Source organism: Piliocolobus tephrosceles, chromosome 3 (assembly GCF_002776525.5).
Source record: "Piliocolobus tephrosceles isolate RC106 chromosome 3, ASM277652v3, whole genome shotgun sequence".
In the NCBI taxonomy this organism is placed as follows: domain Eukaryota; kingdom Metazoa; phylum Chordata; class Mammalia; order Primates; family Cercopithecidae; genus Piliocolobus; species Piliocolobus tephrosceles.
In genome coordinates, this window is record NC_045436.1 from 137,019,202 (window position 1) to 137,039,270 (window position 20,069).

General features: G+C 42.5%; 1 protein-coding gene across 6 annotated transcripts; it reads left to right on the top strand.

Annotated features, from left to right (window-relative positions):
• The first annotated feature begins 1,078 nt into the window (after nucleotides 1-1,078).
• OCIAD2 (OCIA domain containing 2) lies at nucleotides 1,079-17,889 on the top strand. Of its 6 annotated transcripts, none has more exons than XM_023224668.3 (7): nucleotides 1,079-1,289; nucleotides 3,421-3,548; nucleotides 7,807-7,903; nucleotides 9,857-9,910; nucleotides 13,674-13,721; nucleotides 14,834-14,951; nucleotides 17,706-17,889. In XM_023224668.3, the coding sequence occupies exons 2-7, from the start codon at nucleotides 3,483-3,485 to the stop codon at nucleotides 17,785-17,787; spliced, it is 465 nt and encodes a 154-aa protein (XP_023080436.1). In that variant the 5' UTR covers nucleotides 1,079-1,289; nucleotides 3,421-3,482; the 3' UTR covers nucleotides 17,788-17,889. The 6 variants fall into 6 exon arrangements, with proteins under 6 accessions (XP_023080436.1, XP_023080435.1, XP_023080438.1 ...); XM_023224667.3 differs by having other exon boundaries at nucleotides 1,093-1,289; nucleotides 3,398-3,548; XM_023224666.3 differs by having other exon boundaries at nucleotides 1,126-1,289; nucleotides 3,412-3,548.
• Nucleotides 17,890-20,069: the final 2,180 nt, after the last annotated feature.

Below are 20,069 nucleotides of genomic sequence, written 5' to 3' on the forward strand. Positions count from 1 at the left end.
CCATGGCAATGTCAGAAAGTTACCCTATATGGTCTAAAAAGTGAAGAAACCTTCAGTTCCAGGAACTGACCACCTCTTTCCTGGAAAACTCACAAATAATCCACCACTTGTTTAGCATATAATCAAGAAATAACTACAAGTATAATCAGCTGAGCAGCCCACACAGCTGCTCTGCTAATGGAGTAGTCATTCTTTTTTGTTGTTGTTCTTGTTTTTTGTTTTTTGGGATTTTTTTTGAGACAGAGTCTGGCTTTGTTACCCAGGCTGAAGTGCAATGGCGCAATCTCGGCTCACTGTAACCTCCGCCTCCCGGGTTCAAGCGATTCTCCTGCCTTAGCCTCCAGAGTAGCTGGGATTACAGGCGTAGGCCACCACGCCTGGCTAACTTTTTGTATTTTTAGTAGAGAGGGCAGTTTCAACATGTTGACCAGGCTGGTCTGAACTCCTGAGCTCATGTGATCTGCCTGCCTTTTCCTCCCAAAGTTTTGGGATTATGGGGGTGAGCCACCACCCCGGCCTGTTTCTTTACTTCCTTAATAAACTTGCTCTCACTTTAGGGACTCACCCCAGATTCTTTCTTGCGTGAAGTCCAAGAACTCTCGCTTGGCGTCTGGATCGGGACCCCTCTCTGGTAACAAGTAATGTCGGTATTAAAGGTACCCCCACATATCAACGGTTTCCCTCCACAAGTCAGAGTTGGGAAGGGACAGTAGGCAGGAGGAAACCTACAAAGAGCAATGGAAAGAGAAGGCCTGGGAGCCGAGCAGGCCTGGGGTTGACTCCAGGCTCCCTTAGTGGCCTGTACAACTCAGATGACCCGTCTGTGAAGTGCAGGTCACAGTGGGCGCCCCACAGGGCCGCAGAAAGGAGTGCAAAGGTGATGCCCACGCCGGCCCAGGGCGGGGGCGCAATACACGGCTGTTGCTGCTGTGATTGCTGCAGGAAGGGAGTCATTTGGAAGGCACAAAGGAACTATAACCTACTTGGTGTCGGGACACGCCTTAAGGACGGGGCGGGGATTCCGGCCAGAGCTAGGTTCCAGCCTGGGTTGCTACCAACAGCGAAAGTGACTGCCAGGTGGCAGTAGGGTGACTTCGCCAGCTTAAGTGCTTAGCGGGCAGGCGAGGGGGCGGAGCAAGAGAAGAAAACACAAAGGACGGGGAGGAAGTCCGGGAGACAGGTGGGGTACTCGGGAGGCTGGAGCTGGCCGGTGGTGCAGTCGCGGGGAGCGAGGCCTGCAGGGCTCGGCAGCGAGGGACTCGGCCTGGGAGGCGACCCTGACCACACAGGTGAGCCCCCTCCCCGGGGGGTGTTAACAGCAGGAGGCAGTGGCCTCGGGGGAACGCAGCTCCGCAGGGCAGTCCTTTGAAGGCGGCGCGGCGCAGCGGTGGCCGCCCCCCACTCTCCCCTTGCTCGGACCCTGGCGGCCCCGGCGGGGGCTAGGGGCTGAGGAGCATGGGGTGGCGCTGGCTGCTTCTGGCCAGGGATGGCGGCGGACTCCCATAGGCTGACTCCCGGCTCCCCCGACCGGACCAGAAAGTGCGGTGTCCCCCGCCCGCCGTCCAGCCCGGCAGGCGCCCCACTCCAGGCCACCCTAAGAAGCACCCCCGCTCCCCATGCTGCGGCGCTGTTTCCTCCGCACGTCCGCCGGTCAGCACCCACAAACCCACCGGTCCCTTCCCCACCACTGAGGAAACAGAGGGTCCCCGGACCACCCCGGCATGGGGGGGTGGGAGCTACACCTGCAAGGCAAGACCCTCGGAAGGCTTGCTTTTAGGTGTAGACTGAGGACTAAGTGGGTGCCAGGGGACCTGGCCACCGAAGTTGAGAGGTATCTTTGCCTCCCAATATAGGGCAGCGGCCTAATGGCTAAGCAAAGATAATCTAATTTGGCCTGGTCAGCAAAGACTTCCTGGGAACGCTCAGGAAATGGAAGGCGTGCAGGGCCACTCTGACAGCCGCCCCTTCGTACGTTCAGACTCAGCCTGCTGGGTGCTGAGCTGGGCTTTATGGAGCATCCCTCATCCTCATCTTCATCTTCATTCCTGCAACAGCCCCTCACCATTGTTGGTCCATTATGCCCACTTAACAGTGGAGAAAGCTGAGGCACAGACGGATTAAGTCATTTGCACCAAAGCACAGGGATGGCAGGGGGAAAGAGTCGCAATTTGAACTCTGGTCTCTCTGACACCAGTACTTTCCCATGCAGGGCACTGTGGTGCCCCTGTAATCACATTAGGCACCTGCGATGAAACTTGGTGTGAGTACAGGTCCCCTTGGCTCAAATGCCTGGAAGTTTAGTAACTGATGTAGGAAACAGAATTGTGTATAAGAGGTTCATTTCGCAGAAGAAAAGCAGAGGTAGTGGTGGAGTTCAGGGCTGCAGAATGCAGTGGCCACCGGGGGCAGGATGAGGCTCAAAGTCCACCTGGATTATGTCCATCATTGCCAAATCCAGGGTCCACTTTTCTAAGCCATGTGATGATGTTGATGATTCACTGCCTCCTTCAGAAATTCCCTCCCCTCTGTATCAGCTATTCCTTCTCAGTCATTTCCTTGGCCTGCTTTTTTTTTTTTTTTTTTCTTTTTTTAATATTTCTTTCTTCGCTTTTCGATATTCCCTTGGGCTCAATGTTCATATTCTCCAATACTGTTTTTAGACACATTTTTTCAAGTTCCCTGCTTTAACTCTCATCTCTATGATGGCAGCTCCCAACTTCATTTCTCAAGCCTACCCCTGTTCTGGAGCTCCAGACCCAAATTGTCATATATTAACAGTGGCTAATTCCACTGTTTTCCCCCACAGGCACCCAAATCCAACATTTCCAAACCCAAATTTAGCATCTCTATCAAAGATGCTAAATTCCCACCAACGTCTTTGTTCAGGTTCCTGTAACTCCTTGCCTGCACTAGTGCACCACCTTCCAACCTGGTCCTCCTGCCCCAGAGTCCATCTACCCTCCACAGATCCTCCTGAAAGCTTAGGAGTCCTAGTTCCTTTTGTGACCTGACTAGATGGAATGAACCCTGCTTTCTTTTCTTCTCTAGCATCCCGTGCGCACCTCGAGGGAACCCTTTTCATGTTGTGTAACTGTTGACTTGTCTATCTCCCCTTTTGGACTGTGAATTCCTTCAGTGGTGATCTTGTCTTATCCTTCTTCATATCCCCTGGCCTGGCACATAATCGACACTCAGTGCACAGTGTGGTATTTCACTCTATTCTAAATCTGATCTGTCCCCATTAGTGAGTGAATGTGTGTGTGCTGGTGGAAGAGGAGCACTAGAAACTGAGTTTGCAGATGGACTAATGACAAAAGGAAAAACGAGTTTTCCAGATAACTCCAGTGGATCCTCAGGATGCTTTTAAGCTTGATACAAACATTCAGTCGTGCCATAGTGATTCTCTTCTAGGTTCCTTAGACACTGGGTCAAGGAGTAAGCAGAGGATAAACAACTGGAAGGAGAGCAAGCACAAAGTCATCATGGCTTCAGCGTCTACTCGTGGAAACCAAGATAAAGATACCCATTTGCCACCACCAAGCAAGCAGGTATACTTTTATATTTATTGATCAATTCATTGATTGAGACACGATCTCACACTGTCACCCAGACTTGAGAGCAATCATGGCTCACTGCAGTCTCGAACTGCTAGATTAAGTGATCCTCCTACTTGGGCTTCTCACTTAACTGGGATGAGAGGTACAGACCCCCATGCCTGGCTAATTTTTTTTGTGGTTAGACATGAGGTTTCACTGTATTGCCCACACTGGTCTCAAACACCTGGCCTCAATTAATCCTCCATCTAGGCCTGCCAAAGTGCTGGGATTACAGGCGTGAGCCACCATTCCTGGTCAGGTATACTTTTAATTGCAGGACCTGCCATCTGAAAAAATATATATCATAGAGGATTTCTATTAAATTTCATCTTTAACCAGTCATCTTATTTTTTTCAGTCTGGCACTTTGTTGGATGGGCTCAGGGAAAATAGGATGGGGAAAGAAAGTGTGTTTTCAGCTGCTTTGAAAAGAAGCTGACATTTAAAATTTAAAATTTTATTTACAAAATCCTTTCTATACTCTTTCCTGTTTGGAATCCAGCCTTACTAACTCTTAGATGAACTGTCAGTAACTGAAGAGGTTTCTGATAGCAGAGCAAAACTCTTAATAGACTCTAACAGAATTATATAGGTTGCTTATTTATTTATATTTATTCATGCATTTATTTTTTAGAGATGGAGGTTCCCTTATATTGCCCAGGCTGGTCTCAAACTCCTGAGCTCAAATGATCCTCCCACCTCAGCCTCCCAAAGTTCTGGGATTACAGGTGATATTTTGCTTATTTTTTACATTTTTATTACTGTGAGTAATCCCGCTAATCCTATGCTGCTGACAGGTGTTCCTGTTCAGGGTGGCAGAGTCCTTAATTACTAATTAGCTAGCAGATTGAGAACCCAAGTGTTAACATGGAAACAGTTTTTCAACTTGTTAGGAATGGATACTGTGTATTTCAGGAATACCTCAATGAAGAAAAGAGAAAGCATTTGATGGGTCAATGGCATTCATGTTCAAGCTAAAAATAGTGTATGGAGGCAGTAATTTTCAAGGAGCAAAGTTTAGGCGAGGCAAACAAACAAATGATAGAAAGTCACAAGGAGAATTATTTGGACACCTGAGTTGCCTCTGTGAAATGTGGAGTCATCAAACATTCATGGCTATACAGAAAATGATAACCAGAGCTCCTTTTGTTTTTGTTTTTGTTTTGAGATGGAGTCTCACTCTGTCATCTAGGCTGGAGTGCTGTGGCACAATCTTGGCTCACTGCAACCTCCACCTCCCGGGTTCAAGCGAATCTCCTATCTCAGCCTCCCAAGTAGCTGGGATTACAGGCACCTGCCACCATGCCCAGCTAATTGTTGTATTTTTAGTAGAGATGAAGTTTCACCATGTTGGCCAGGCTGGTCTTGAACTCCTGACCTCAAGTGATCTGGCCGCCTTAGCCTCCCAAAGCCTGGGATTACAGGTTGACTGCAGGACTGGAAACAACTGTGATAGCCAGGGTGTGTGCATTTGTTTATTAAGGGGAGGCAGTCCTTATTTCTGCCCCAGGCACTGCCAAGAGCAAGAGCAAATATTCACCCTGGGCATCTGGAGGCATGCCTGTGCTAAGGAAGGAAGGTAGGTAGAGACTGAGAGCAACTCCTTCTGCTGCTGTTGTGACTCACCCTGTGACTTACAGCATCTTTGCACTGTGCCTTGGGGAATTGCAGGGAGAGAAGAGGGAGGTTGCCCACTTGGGCTGCTTGTAGAGCTCCACAGACACTGGTGCCAGAGGGTTTCTCCACCCCTTTCATTGACATCATGTGTGTAAAGTGCTTGGCACAGGACCAGGCACATACAAAGTGCTCAAGAAATGGTGACCATCTTGTATATTGACATCTATTACACAGAAAGAGTCAAAAAAAGACAGTGGCAAGATCAGCACAATCAAACTACGCTTCAAGAGTTAAGGAGCTGCACCTCAACCAGAAAAACACTAAAACCCTGGAGATAAATGGCAAATAACCCACATAAATAATTCACAAACAAGGAAACACAAGTGTGACTTCTATAGTAAGGAACAAGTTAAATTTAAAAAAAAATTAATGGGGCTAGGCATGGTGACTCATACCTATAACCCCAGCAGTTTGGGAAGCCAAAGCGGGACAATCACAATCACTTGAGGCCAGGAGTTCAAGACCAGCCTGAGAAACACAGTGAGCACCCCCAACCTATTTAAAAAACGTTTTTTTTTAATTAGCCGGGTATGATGGTGTGCACCCATAGTCCCAGCTACTCAGGAGGCTGAGGTGGGAGGTTAACTTGAGCCCAGTGTTCGAGGCTGCAGTGAGCTATGATGGCACCACTATACTCCAGTCTGGGTGACACAGCAAGACCCTGTCTCTAAAAAAAAATAAAATAAAATAAAAATAAAATGGTCAAATTGGCAAATGTTATAATATGTTATAACATATATAAATGTTATATATGTATTTATTTTTCCACAAAATAATTAATAAGCCAATATATAACAAAAGATTACAACCCAGATCCAATTACAGGAATTGCCTGACAACTAGAGGAGAAGGGCAGTGTAGCTGAAAAATATGTAGAGATAGTCAAACACATTCGTTATCAAAGAAGTACAAACAAGATAATAAACATTACTTTATATCTATCAGCTTAGAACACTGGATAATTCCAAGTGTTAGAAAATTATTTCTTTAACTTGCTTGGAATCTTCTTTATCCATACCTAGCTCTTACACAGGCTACGTAGCCATAAGGGGATGTTCAGGCCCTGCAGGTAGGAGTGGAGACTGCAGTCATTGAAGAGAGTGGTCAGCAAGACTCTGTCACAGTGAGAATATGCACACCCTGAGCTTTACTTCTAGATTCATGTCTGAAAAATGTTCTCTCATGGGTCCATAGAGGAACATGAGGTGGTGGGAACTTGGAGGCATTGTGCACAGTTATGTAGCAGTTAGAAGCAGCAGACTAGATGAATACAGCAACATGGGTGGATCTTAAAAGCATAGAGCTGAGTTGAGAATGTTTAAAGAATAAAATCTATAAAACAGTGCTATTTACATTAAAAAGATATATTCACCCAAAATAATGAACGTTTTGCAAGAATGGATAGAAATAAAACATTAAACACTCAGAATGGTTGTGATGGGCAGAGGGGAAGGAGTGGAGAATGTGGACAAGAGCGAGTGATTAAAGCTATGTACCTACAAAGCGAAAGCAATGGTAAAAGATGGGAGTTGGTCTAGATGATAGCATATGAACTTGATTGAAAAAACACTGCAAGTCTGGGCACAGTGGCTTACGCTTATAATCCTAACACTTTGGGAGGCCAATGAGGGCAGATTGCTTGAGCTCAGGAGTTCCAGACCAGCCTGGGCAACATGGCAAAACCCCATTGTCGCTATAGTCCTAGCTACTAGGGGAGCTGAGACAAGAGGATTGCTTGAACCTGGGAGGTAGAGTCTGCAGTGAGCCAAGATCACACCCTTGCACTCCAGCCCAGGTGACAAATGAGACCCTGTCCAAAAAACAAACAAACAAAAAAAACCACTGCAGAACCTACTATGTACCCACAGCAATTAAAATATTTTAAATTTTTTTAATAAATAAATTCCAAAAAATACTACAGAACTAATAAAAATAGTTATGCCAACCATGTCAATAGTTGCACCATAAATTATATGCACACCACTTATAAATGTGTAAAAAAAAAAAGCGTCCAGACTGAAAGTAAACTATATCAAATAATAAAAGGCAGTCCACAGTCTAAAAATGCATACAGAAGTTCATGTACATAGGTTCTCTGAGTGTGATGCTCGATGTCTAAATACTGTGTGCTATAGGGAAAATCTCTTTCCTCACCCAGGAGACAATGTTCAGCTGGGTGTTAAGACCAGTCAGGTGACGAGAGTGAACAGCATTCTAGGTATAGTAAACCATATAGAGGCATGGAGGTAGGGAAAGAAATGTGGCCTCAGCAGGGATTCAACCTGACCACAAATTTGCTGCCTGCACCAGTCAGTGAATCACTCCCACTCTACAGTTAGAATTCTGCTACCTAAGTCCATCAGTGTTCCCAGTGAGAAAGCACTCTTGGAAACTGATCATTGCTTTGGGCTACCTCCCGTACAGAACACACATTGTGTTACAAGTGAAGAGACCTCCCTGTTCACTTCTGGAGAAAACAAAGTGGGTGATTTTCGGATGATCTCAGTTAGCTCACCATATAACTTTCCTTACAGAGCCTATTGTTTTGTCCAAAATCAAAACTGCACATCCACAGAGCAGAGATCTCAAAGATCATGCGAGAATGTCAGGAAGAAAGTTTCTGGAAGAGAGGTAATTGCACCTAACACTGTATTTGTGGCAGTAAACTGCCTAAATATTCATATTAGAATTGTGGTAATGACTTACGTTTGAGCAGAGACTCTGCATAAATATCTGATGAACTCTGATATTCAGGGATGTTTAGAGTTTAAATCCAAGTTCAGACCTTTTTTAAGGCAGAGATAATATCTGATTAAGGAGCACTTTACCTCACTTAGCAAACAATGATGCACACATAATTCTTCCCTTTACCAAGAATATGTGACCAAGAACGTGTACCAAGACAATTATTTAGAATTTGTTGATTCCCAAAGAGTAGACCTTCCTACATTCTGCTAGACTCTAAATTTCACAGAGTTCAGAAATAATGTCAAGTTCATCTGGAACTTCATTCTATAGCCTAGCACAGTGCCCTATTCATGGAAAATACCTAATTGATATTTCTCAAATGAATGAAAAATGGCCACGTTCCATTAATACTTCTCTTACACTGTCTCTGAAATAACATTTTCAGCTGAGTCACTTCCTTTTTCTGAGCCTGCCTCACATAAGACAAGGGTGTGAATTCAGGCTGTGCATTAAGGTCTCTTCCAATTAAAAAAACGTGTGATTCAGTATTTGAAAATGGCATAGTAGAACCTGTAGATACAGTCTTGATATTTTGCAACATTGCTGATGTGTGGATAATGTATACTTTGAAATACTCGTTTTGATTTCTTAAGTCATTCAAATTTAGTATCACCTGTTTTGGAAATAACACTAGAAGTGGATATTCATTATACATTATAGGGTTACTGACTGTGCTTCTAGAAATTCATGTGTTTTCTGACAACCTATGAGTTGTCAGAAAATTTAATTGGGCCCTAGTAGACTAACACTTCAGTATGACCCATTTGCCCACTATAGGGTAGATATGAGTGGAAAAATTGGTTGCTATTTGATCTGTCTTGGTTGAACTAGAAAGAGCTACATGTTTATCACTACTCTCTGCTTTTGAAAGAAGTTATTTGACACATATTGATGGACAGAACTAGAAACTGCCTTTCCCAGACTAAATTTTCTGTTTTAAAATTATAGCTAAACATTACACATGTTTAACATGAACATAGTCATCTTGTGATCTTTAATTTGGATCTTCAGGCAAATACAAATTGTAAGACAAAATGTCATGAAAAAGAAAAAGAAAGGCAAGGAACTGTCCTAGACTAAATCAAATAGGAGAATATGTGTAACGTATGATCCCTGAATTTCTGAGTTGGAAAAAGCCCACAGCTATGGGGCCAGTTGGAGAGATTTGAATAACGGTTGTGTATAAGTTAATATAATTTTTCTTGAGTACGAGTGTTCAAGAAATATAAATGTTTTGATTATGCTAATGGTGGTGTATGTAGGAAAACATTCTAGTTTTTAGAAGACACCTGCTGAAGTATTTAGTAACAGAGTCATAATGTTTGCAAATCTCAAATGGCTCAGACAAAAAAGGAAAAATTAGATAAAGCAAATTTGGCAAAATGTTCACAATTAATGAATCTAGATGAAAGGTATGTAGGAGTTTATTGTATTGCTTTTTAACATTTGTGTAGGATTGAAAATTTCAAAATATACACATAGCTAAAGGCAACTCCCAAATTCAACAGGTAAATGTACATATACCCTAAGATGCCTTTATTATATATAGTGCTTAGAATCTTGTGCATGTTGGCATTCAGTACAAGTGGATGTTAGACATGAAGTAGAATAGGGTTCAAATTAATGCTGTGCCTCAGGGTAAGTGACTGGGGAAGATTCCAAGAAAATTCTCCATACTGCACTTAATAAATATTTGTTGAATAAGTAAAATAACAAATGAACAAAAATTCACTGCCAAGGAAGGTAAGAGAAAAAGCTCAGAATAATCCTCCCTAACTTCTTGGTGAGGTGCCAATTTTTAAGATACCAATATTGAAGGACATTTTTGCTTTACAGCTCTGCCTTTTTCTCTTGTAAGCATGCTTGTCACCCAGGGACTAGTCTACCAAGGTAAGAGTCAATATTTGTTAAATAATCTAATTTCAGAGAGCCCAGTTTTCTGTGACCCTCCTGGAAGCTTTTTGGCTCTTGACATTTATTTTTTGGTGAAGGGTGTTTTTCCACAGACTTCTGCCTATTTTCAGCCTAAGTCCCTATCTCCCCAGAAAGCATCCTAATCCCCAGAATTAGTGAATATATTAGGTTACATGGCAAAAGGAAATTAAAGTTGCAGATGGAATTAAGATTGTTAGTCACCTGACCTTAAAATAGGGAGAGTATCCTGGGTGATCCAGGAGGGCCCGGTGCAATTGAAAGGTCCTTAAAAGTGAAAGGCAGGATCTGAAGGTAGAATCAGAGAGGTGGCAATGTGAGGCCTCAGCTCAACATTGTTGGTGTTGAAGATGGAGGAAGGGACCTTTAGTGGAGGAATGTGGGCAGCCTCAAGAAGCTAGAAAGGCAAGAAACCCTCGAGCCTCCAGATAGGAATGCAGCCCATTTAAGGAACACAGTTAAAACCTTGGTTTTCATCCGACGAGACCCATTTTGACTTCAAGAACTGTAAGATAATAAATTTGCTTCATTTACAGGAACAACAGAGAAGCAATCCCGTGCCTTTCTCTGTGCCGGAGTCCAGTGTCTCCCAGGGCCTCTGTATATGGTTAGACAGATGGTTCCCTGCACAAATAAGGATGTTCCAGGGAGAAGGTGGGGGGAACTGAAATCCATCCTAAGCTCTGTCCACCATGCCATTTCTTTTGGCAAGAGGCTGCATCTGCCTGAGGAGGGCACCCTGTCTCCTCCATACAAGAGACTGTAAGGGCCAGCAGCTGCCTTGTATCTCACCACATAACCTCTCCCTGCCTCTTAGCATTTTCCTGTTTTCCTCTCTGTTCTTCCTTCTTCATCTCCTCCCTGTCTCCACCTGACCAGAGAACCCAGAGACATTCCTTAGTCCACAGGTGGCAAGAAGGCACCTTATCCTATTTAAGCCCATTTTATCAAACACTGTTGATTAACAGGATTTTGCTTTATTTTTATTATTTTTTTTTTAATGAGATGAAGTCTTGCTATGTTGCTCAGGCTGTCCTCAAACTATTGGGCTCAAGCAATCCTCCCCCCTAGACCTCCTGAGTACCTGGGATTATAGGCACGTGCCACCATGCCTGGCTTCTGATTATCAGGATTTTATGGGTGTCTTGGGGTTTTGTTTTGTTGGTTTTTTGTTTATTTGTTTGTTTTTGAGACATGGTCTCGCCGTCATCCACTGCAGTGATATAATAATGGCTCCCTGCAGTCTCAACCTCTTGGGCTCAAGTGACGCTCCCATCTCAGCTTCCCAAGTAGCTGGGTCTATAGACACATGCCACCACACCCAGCTAATTTTTTTTTTTTTTAAATTTTTGCAGAGACAGTGTCTCACTATATTGCCCAGGCTGGTCTCAAACTCCTGAGCTCAAGTGATCCTCCCACCTCAGCCTCCCAAAGTGCTGGGATTACAGGCATGAGCCATCACACCCAGGCTTGATTACCAGGATCTTAAAAGGAACATTTGTACCAGTAAATATGAGGGAAGAAGTCCTAGTTCTTTTCTGAGTCTCAAAAACCACATGTCACATATCTAGGAGAATCCCACTTTGACCAATATCATTCTGGTCCATAAAGGTCATGTATTAAATATGATTGTATTTTTACAATTTGAAGATAGCATTTTTCAGATCATTTTTGACACAGATAAAAATATTAGGGCTGGGACATCTATGGGGATTATGGGTTTTTTGTTTGTCTATTTGTTTTTGAGACAGAGTCTCACTCTGTCACTCAGGCTGGAGTGCAGTGGCATGATCTCGGCTCACTACAACCTCCACCCGCTGGGTTCAAGCAATTCTCCTGCCTCAGCCTCCATAATAGCTGAGATTGCAGGCCTGTGCTACCACATCCAGCTGATTTTTGTATTTTTAGGGTTTCACCATGTTGGCCAGGATGGTCTCAAACTCCTGACCTCAAGTGATCTGCCCACCTCAGCCTCCCAAAATGCTGAGATTGCAGGCAAGAGCCACCACACCCGGCCCAGATTATGTTTTATAAGTACTAAACTACTCTAAATCTACTGCTTGTGGTGTGAATGTCCCCTTCAAAATTCAGGGTGAAATTTATCTGCCATTGTAACAGTATCAAGAGGTGCAGCCTTTAAGAGGTTATGACGGCTCCACCCTCATGAATGGATTAATACCATTATCATGGGAGTGAGTTCCTGATAAAAAGGATGTGTTCAGCCTCTCCTCTTGCTCTCTGTTTCCTGCACTTCCTTGCCATGGATAACCCTCATAAATGCCAGCTCTATGCTCTTGGACTTCTCAGCCTCCAGAACTGTGAGCCAAGTGAACTTCTGTTCTTTATAAATTATCCAGCCTGTGGTATTCTGTTATAGGAACAGAAAACAGACCAAGACATCTACATTTTTTGCATCTATGCTAACATATTTTTTCGGAGTTTAATATCAGTTTTCTATAACATCTCTAACAAATTACCACAAACAGAGTGACTTAAAACAACACAAATGTATTATCTTACAGTTCTTGGAAATCAAAATTCTGAAATGGGTCTCACTGGGCTAAAATCAAGGCATCACTGCAGCTGTGTTCCTTCTGGAAGCTCGTGGGCTTTCTTTTCCTTTCCAGCTTCTAGAACCATGCATATTTCTTAACCGGTGGCCCCTTCCTATGACCGTAAAGTCAGCAACATTGAGCCAAATTCTTCTTTTGCTGCCATCTCTCTGTCCTGTCACGTTTCCTCTTCCACACTGAAGGATCACATTGGGCCCATCTTGATCATCTCTCTCTTTTAAAGTCATCTGATTAGCAACATCAGTTCCATTTTCTACCTTAATCCCCCTTTTGGGACCTAATACATTCACTTTTTCCAGGAATTCAGATGTGGGTATTTCTAAAAGGCCATTATTCTAACTACCACAGGTTGTACCGTTTGCATTGTAAAATAATGATATACACTGTGAATCTCCAAATGGAAACTCTCTATGTTGAGTTACTTAAAAAGAAAAGAGGGTGCACATGTACCCTAACTTAAAGTATAATTTTTAAAAAAAAGAGGATTATGACTAATCTCTTTGAACACTGTTGTCAGCCCTGCCTTTGCTTGATGTCTTTGAATCAGTCTTGAATTGTCTGTTTCATATTATTTTTCTACACATTACAGCTAATATTTGTAATTTGCCTAAAATGACTATCTGGCAGTTAAATTCAACTGAGAGTTGAATCATAACTCCTTTAAGATCTATTTTTTTTTTTCGTTTTTCCTTTTGTTTTTGTTTTTTTTTCTCTTTTTTTTGTCAGATGGAGTCTCGCTCTGTCACCCAGGTTGGAGTGCATTGGTGCCATCTCAGCTCACTGCAACCTCTGCCTCCTGGGTTCAAGCGATTCTCCTGCCTCAGCCTCCCGAGTAGCTGGGATTACAGGTACCCACCATCATGGCTGGCTAATTTTTGTATTTTTTTAGTGGAGACGGGGTTTCACCATGTTGGCCAGGCTGGTTTCGAACTCCTGACCTCAGATGATCCGCCCACCTCAGCCTCCAAAGTGCTGGATTACAGGTGTGAGCGACTGTGCCCGGCCAAGATCATCTTTCTAAAGTCAGAATATGTATACATTTAAGACATTTTATGTCTTAAATTTTGGAGGCTTCTTTATACTTTAAGAATAACTTATCATTCAAGTCATAAAATGAAATAATAATGTATTTCTGTATTACTCCTTAGGTTATTTGGCAGCTAATCCTAGATTTGGATCATTGCCCAAAGTTGCACGTAAGTCACAGAAATAAAAAAGCAAACCAAGTGTGGTGGCTCACATCTGTAATCCCAGGAATTTGGGAGGCTGAGGCGGGTGGATTGCTTGAGTCCAGGAGTTCCAGACTAGCCTGGGCAACATGGTGAAACCTTGTATCTATTTAAAAAAAATAATAATAAATAAAATTTTGAAAAAAAAGAGACATTACTAGCAACTGGAGATATGAATGTCCAGCTTAACTAAACTGCCTATATTGACTTTTTTAAAAATCAGCCTCTATTTTCTGCTACTCTGCATTTCTTAGTTCACTCAACACTTTCTGATATACAGCTTAGCAGTAGGGACTTCTTCTTAGACCATCCTTATTAAAGCATGGACTAAGAAGGACTGGAAGGATATATAATGAGATTATCAGTAGCAGAGCCTCTGAATGATAGATCTTTTATGGATCTTTATTTTCTTCTTTTGCCCTGGCCAGTCTTTTCAAAATGTTTTTTACAATGAATATAAAAAATGAGTAATAATTTTAAGAATCAGGGGATTTCTAATAATAGAGTAACCACAAACTTGGGGTTTGATCTTCCTTCACCTAGTATCAGCAGATGTTTTATGTGAAAAAGGACACATTTTAGTTGATAGTCTGAAACCGCATTCATTCCTAGCAGGAGGAACAGATTTGAGATCTCTTCCATAGGAGGGTCCCTCTCCCTCGTAGGCAAGATGGACTGAAACTCTCCACTACTCCAAGGCCATAAGGAAGATTAGGGGCATTTCTACCCAGTGATTTGGAAGCTGCCTATAGCCACAACCCAGCCACCTTCCCCTGCCCCTGTGGCTTCAACCATTTGCTTGACAGGTGGGCCCTCTCTGGCCGTCTGTCTCCAGGACAGCACTGTGGCTTGCTCTGTCCTGCCCCTTCCACCACCAGTTTAAAGTTGAGATGGGGAAGTCTCCAGTTCCCAATCCTGTTCTTTTTTAATAGAGATTTCCTTCTCAGAGTCTTCATTCATTGATTTAGCATGGTCCTTTTAATTTTAAAATTACCAGCCTTAATTTTTGAAGCTCTGGAAGATAACTAATGGAGAAGATTCTCAACCTTTAAATGATCTCTCCCAACCTGCTTTTACAGTTGCTGGTCTCTTGGGATTTGGCCTTGGAAAGGTATCATACATAGGAGTGTGCCAGAGTAAATTCTATTTTTTTGAAGATCAGCTTCGTGGGGCTGGTTTTGGTCCACAGCATAACAGGTTTATAATCTGTTTGGTTGAGGGATTGTAATGTAATTATAATAAATTAAATGAAAGATTATTCATTATTTATAATATTAAACACACTTTTTAAAATTCACATGTTAAAAAAGTTTTAACCCTCAAGTTTAGCATTGACTTTGTTACTACACTTACCAATTTCATTTGTTTGATAAACATTTAATGGGAATCTACTGTGTTCAAACATTGTGCAAGTTTCTAAAGAATTCCTCAATGAGCAGTTATGGCTTCCACCATCACAGAGTTACACAAAACTTTAACAGATTTCTTTACTGCAGGGCTTCTCAGAGCTTTTTCTATGTTAATACTGTATATATCATGATTCTCTATAGGGGAAATAGGCAGTATGACTTTCGAGTTAATGGCATCACTTCTGCTGTTATAGTACTTGGGTTGAAAACCAGTTCTACCGCTTAACTAAGTTGTGTGACCCTGCAAGTTTCTTAAGCTCTCTGATCTTCAATTTCCATATCTGTATAAAATAGTGATCAGGATAGTTTTTATGAGATGTAAAGAATATAAATGATTATTCATGACACTCAGTAAGTGCTCAGTAAACATTAGCTATTTTTACTATAGTAGTTACAAGATTAGTGTTGGGGACACATTTCTCTAAAGACCCCTCACTAGTCACAGTGGGTTCTATCTGAGAAGCAGCACAATATGATGAAAACAAACTGGACTAGAAGTCAAAACACTCAAGTTCTTTTTCTAACTATGTGACTTTGGAAAGCCATGTTCCCTAGTCCTGTAGTAATAGATGGGCCCTTCAATACTGTCTCTTTCTGATGAGCTGCATGAGACCCAAAGAGCTGCAGAGACCTTCTGAAGGTGACAGCATTAGCAGTAGGTAGAAAAGGGTCTCTCACCTCAGATCATCTGTTTTCCAAACCCTTACTCCTCCCATTGCAGAAGCAAGGCCACCAGAGAATCATTAATTCCATTTTTACAGACAACACTAACTTTAGTCCATCCTTGCTAAGTTGTGTTTTAGAGTCAGCTTGCTGAGGAGGAATTGACCACATGATTCTGGTCTGTGTAGGAAAAGAAAGAAAAAGTATCACAAGTAAAGGAGAGAATTTTGTTGACTGCTTCCTCTTCCTCTTCAATTTCAGGAGTGTCTTTTGCAATTAACCAACTTTGGATTTCAGAATAATTATGAACACAAGACTGAAATCTACATTTTTCAGACAATGTCCATTGTGAAAGGAGGTGACTGAAGTAACTAGTTTCCAGGGCTCCTTTAAGCTCTGCATTCTATGGTTTCATTTTGCCTTCCCACTGCCAGCCACAGCAGACCCACTCTGGGCTTGCATTCATAGCTGGTAACCAATTGCTATGCCCTATGTGAAGGGCCATAACCAGCAAATCTGAGAGGCAGTAATTCACAAAGCTATTTGATTTCTTAATTAAGGGAAAATAGAGGGGAGCACTTAACTAAGTTGAGGTGGAGGGGAGGCTTAAGGAATAGGCATTAAGGACTTCTTGGAGTAGGTGATGATGCTTGACTTGAATCTTAATAGATTCAAGTAGTAGTAGCTACAGCAGAAGCTATGACAAGAGGAGATATAGCAGGAGCTATGGCTATAGTAGGAGCTATAGCAGGGTTGAAGAAGGGGATTCCGGGCCAGGAATAGTATGTAGAGAAGAAAAATTTTCATTTTTAAAGGGAACCGTAAATACATCCTATGGCTGGAGCATAAAGAGCTATTGGGAAAGGCAGAGAACAAGCTGGAAGTCCAGGCAGGTAGAGGTCAGCTCCTGAAGGAATTTATGCCACGCTAAGGATTTTCACTTCATTCTCAAAGCAATGGGGGGAAATAAGTGAGAGAAAGGGGTTCCTCATCCATCTCTTCAGGGTTTTACAATAGCAGTTTCTGGCCTTGCTACCTTCGAAGTAATCCTTCCCACCCAGGCCAGATTGAATGAGTTTTCTATCATTCAAAACACATCCTATCACTGTCCTGCATGAAGTTATCCTGTTGCCAACTCCTCATAGTAGTAAATGTTTGTTGAATTTGTAAGATTATAAAACTTTAATGCAGGAAGGGACTCGACATCTATTCCATATTCAAATGTGAATATTATTCTAGAATGAAGCTGTGCATTTTCCTCGGTATCCTAAGGAAACTGGGACAAGTTCAGCAAACTATAAGCCAGAAATTCTGGAAGTATCATTTTCTTAATTTAAAAAATTATTTGTATATATATACGTGTACATGTGTGTCCAAACCTAACTCCATAGGCATATAGTTTAATCCTGGATCAACGCACTGTGTGTTTATAATTTTTATGCTATTGTTAGAAATTACTTGAATTCAAAAAGAATCAAGATGTTCAAACCCTGCCTGACCCTGACCACAAATACAACCATCTGTTTCAACATAAAGCTCATTATTGGCTTTTTGAGGGGTGAAATATTGGGGGCCATAAACCAAGCAACAACTATTATTTCTGAAAAAACAAGGCTAGTGAACTTTAGCATAGACTATATATCTAATATTGTTTCAAAGGCAGGTGCAGTGGTTCATGCCTGTAGTCTCAGCTACTCAAGAGGGGTGGGTGGGAGGATCCCTTGAGCCCTCGAGACCAACCTGGGCAACATAGATAGACTATTCCCCCATCTCTATTTAAAAAAATTAGGTTAAGATAATAAGAATAATAATATTATGTAAAGACTAGAGCGTCCAGTGTGAAAGTACAAACCACTGTCTATTTTTGCTTCTCTTCTAGGCACTGCCTGCTTACCTGTGAGGAATGCAAAATAAAGCATGGATTAAGTGAGAAGGGAGACTCTCAGCCTTCAGCTTCCTAAACTCTGTGTCTGTGACTTTCGAAGTTTTTTAAACCTCTGAATTTGTAAACATTTAAAATTTCAAGTGTACTTTAAAATAAAATACTTCTAATGGAACAAAAATATCGTGTCTGTCACTCACTGAAATGTATTCCATGGAAGGCTCTGAAGTGAACTAAGCATTACATGTTTTTCTACTCTTTAAGAACATGTTGGGGCATGGCGCAGTGGCTCATGCCTGTAATGGGAGGCCGAGGCAGACAGATCATTTGAGGTCAGGAGTTCATGACCAGCTTGGCCAACATGGTGAAACCCTGTCTCTGCTAAAAATATAAAAATTAGCCAGGCGTGGTGGCACGTGCCTGTAATCCCAGCTACTGAGAGGGAAGCTGAGGCAGGAGAATTGCTTGAACCTGGAAAGTAGAAGTTGCAGTGAGCAGAGATAGTGCCACTGCACTCCAGCCTGGGTGGCAGAGCTAGACTCCATCTCATACACACACACATACACACACACACACACACACACACACACACGCAAAACATGTTAGAAATCCTCACACACACAAATGACATTGCCCCCCACCAACTTGCTTACAGCTAAATAAGATAATTAAGTCTTCTCAGATTAGCCTCTATCCTTTCTTTTACTCAGCTTTTTTTTTCCAGTGTTTTAAGTTCTCTGATAGAGAACTGGAATTAATGTTGAAGAATGTAGGAAGTCATGACCCCAAGAAAATTAATGTGTATGGAGATAGAAACAGGAAAAGACAGTCTTACAGCTATGAGGAGTGCTTCCTAAAATGTAGGGGCAACATTTTTAACTTAGTGAAAAGTGTTTCATTGGAAAGGGTCATAATATGAACCAACTATCCTTTCAGTGCTCCGGGTGACTTTATGGTTCAACAGTATGGTTCAGCAGTGGAGTTTTGGAAGTGACTGTTATCTTTTTTTTTGAGACAGGGTCTTGCTCTGTCACCCAGACTGGAGTGCAGTAGCATGATCATAGCTCACTGCAGCCTCGACCTCCCAGGTTCAAGCCACCCTCCCACCTCAGCCTCCCAAGTAACTGGGACTACAGGTGTGTGCCACCATGCCCGCTATTTTTATAGTTTTTGTAGAGATGGGGTTTTGCCATGTTTCCCAGACTGGAATTGAACTCCTGAGCTACAGCAACTCACCTACCTCTGCCTCCCAAAGTGCTGGAATTACAGGTGTGAACCACCATGCCTGGCCTCATTGTCTTTAGGTTATCTGCTTAGCTAATGGGCACATGCTTGTGGGCAGCCCTCAAGAGAGAATGGGGTTCTTTTATATACTACTAGTTGCCTGAAACAAGAAACACAGCTTCCCAAACTGTCTCTCATTTCGCCCAAGGAACAGCTTATTTATGGGAGGAATCACTGGAATAATTAATACATGGAATGATAAATTTAGAATTCTAGGGAGTTCAGAGGTAGCCAGTGCAACTCCAGGAGTTGGACTCCTATTCTCCTGTCAGATTTGTTGCATGAAAACAACAACAAAATCCGTCAGGGTGCGGTGGCTCACACCTGTAATCCTAACACTTTGGGAGGCAAGGCAGGCAGATCACTAGAGGAGTCTGAGACCAGCATGGCCAACATAGTAAAACACCGTCTCTACTAAAAATACAAAAAACCAGTTGGGCGTGGTGGCGCATGCCTGTAATCCCAGCTACTGGGGAGGCTGAGGCACGAGAATCTCTTGAATTGGAGAAGCAGTGGTTGCAGTGAGCCAAGATAGCGCCACTGCACTCCACTCTGGGCAACAGAGTGAGACTGTCTAAAAAAAAAAAAAAAAAAAAAAAATAGGAAAAAAAAGAAATCCTTCCATGTGGGAACCTTTTGTTTTAGGTATGACAGGTTGTCTGAGCCCTACAGAAACACTACTCTTGCATCTTTGCAACTTCTCGGAAGAATACTTTATACATGTGTCACCATTTATATCAATATATAGGCAAGGGGCAGTGGCTCACACCTGTAACCCCAGCACTTTGGGAGGCCAAGGTGGGTGGATCACTTGAGGTCAGGAGTTTGAGAGCAGCCTGGCCAACATGATGAAACCCCACCTCTATTAAAAATACAAAAATTAGCCGGGTGTGGTGGCACATGCCTGTAGTCCCAGGTACTCAGGAGGCTAAGGCAGGAGAATTGCTTGAACCCAAGAGGCAGAAGTTGCAGTGAGCAGAAATAGTGCCACTGCACTCCAGCCTGGGTGATAGAGCAAGACTCTATCTCAAAATAAATAAATAAATAAATAAATAAATAAATAAATAAATAAATAAA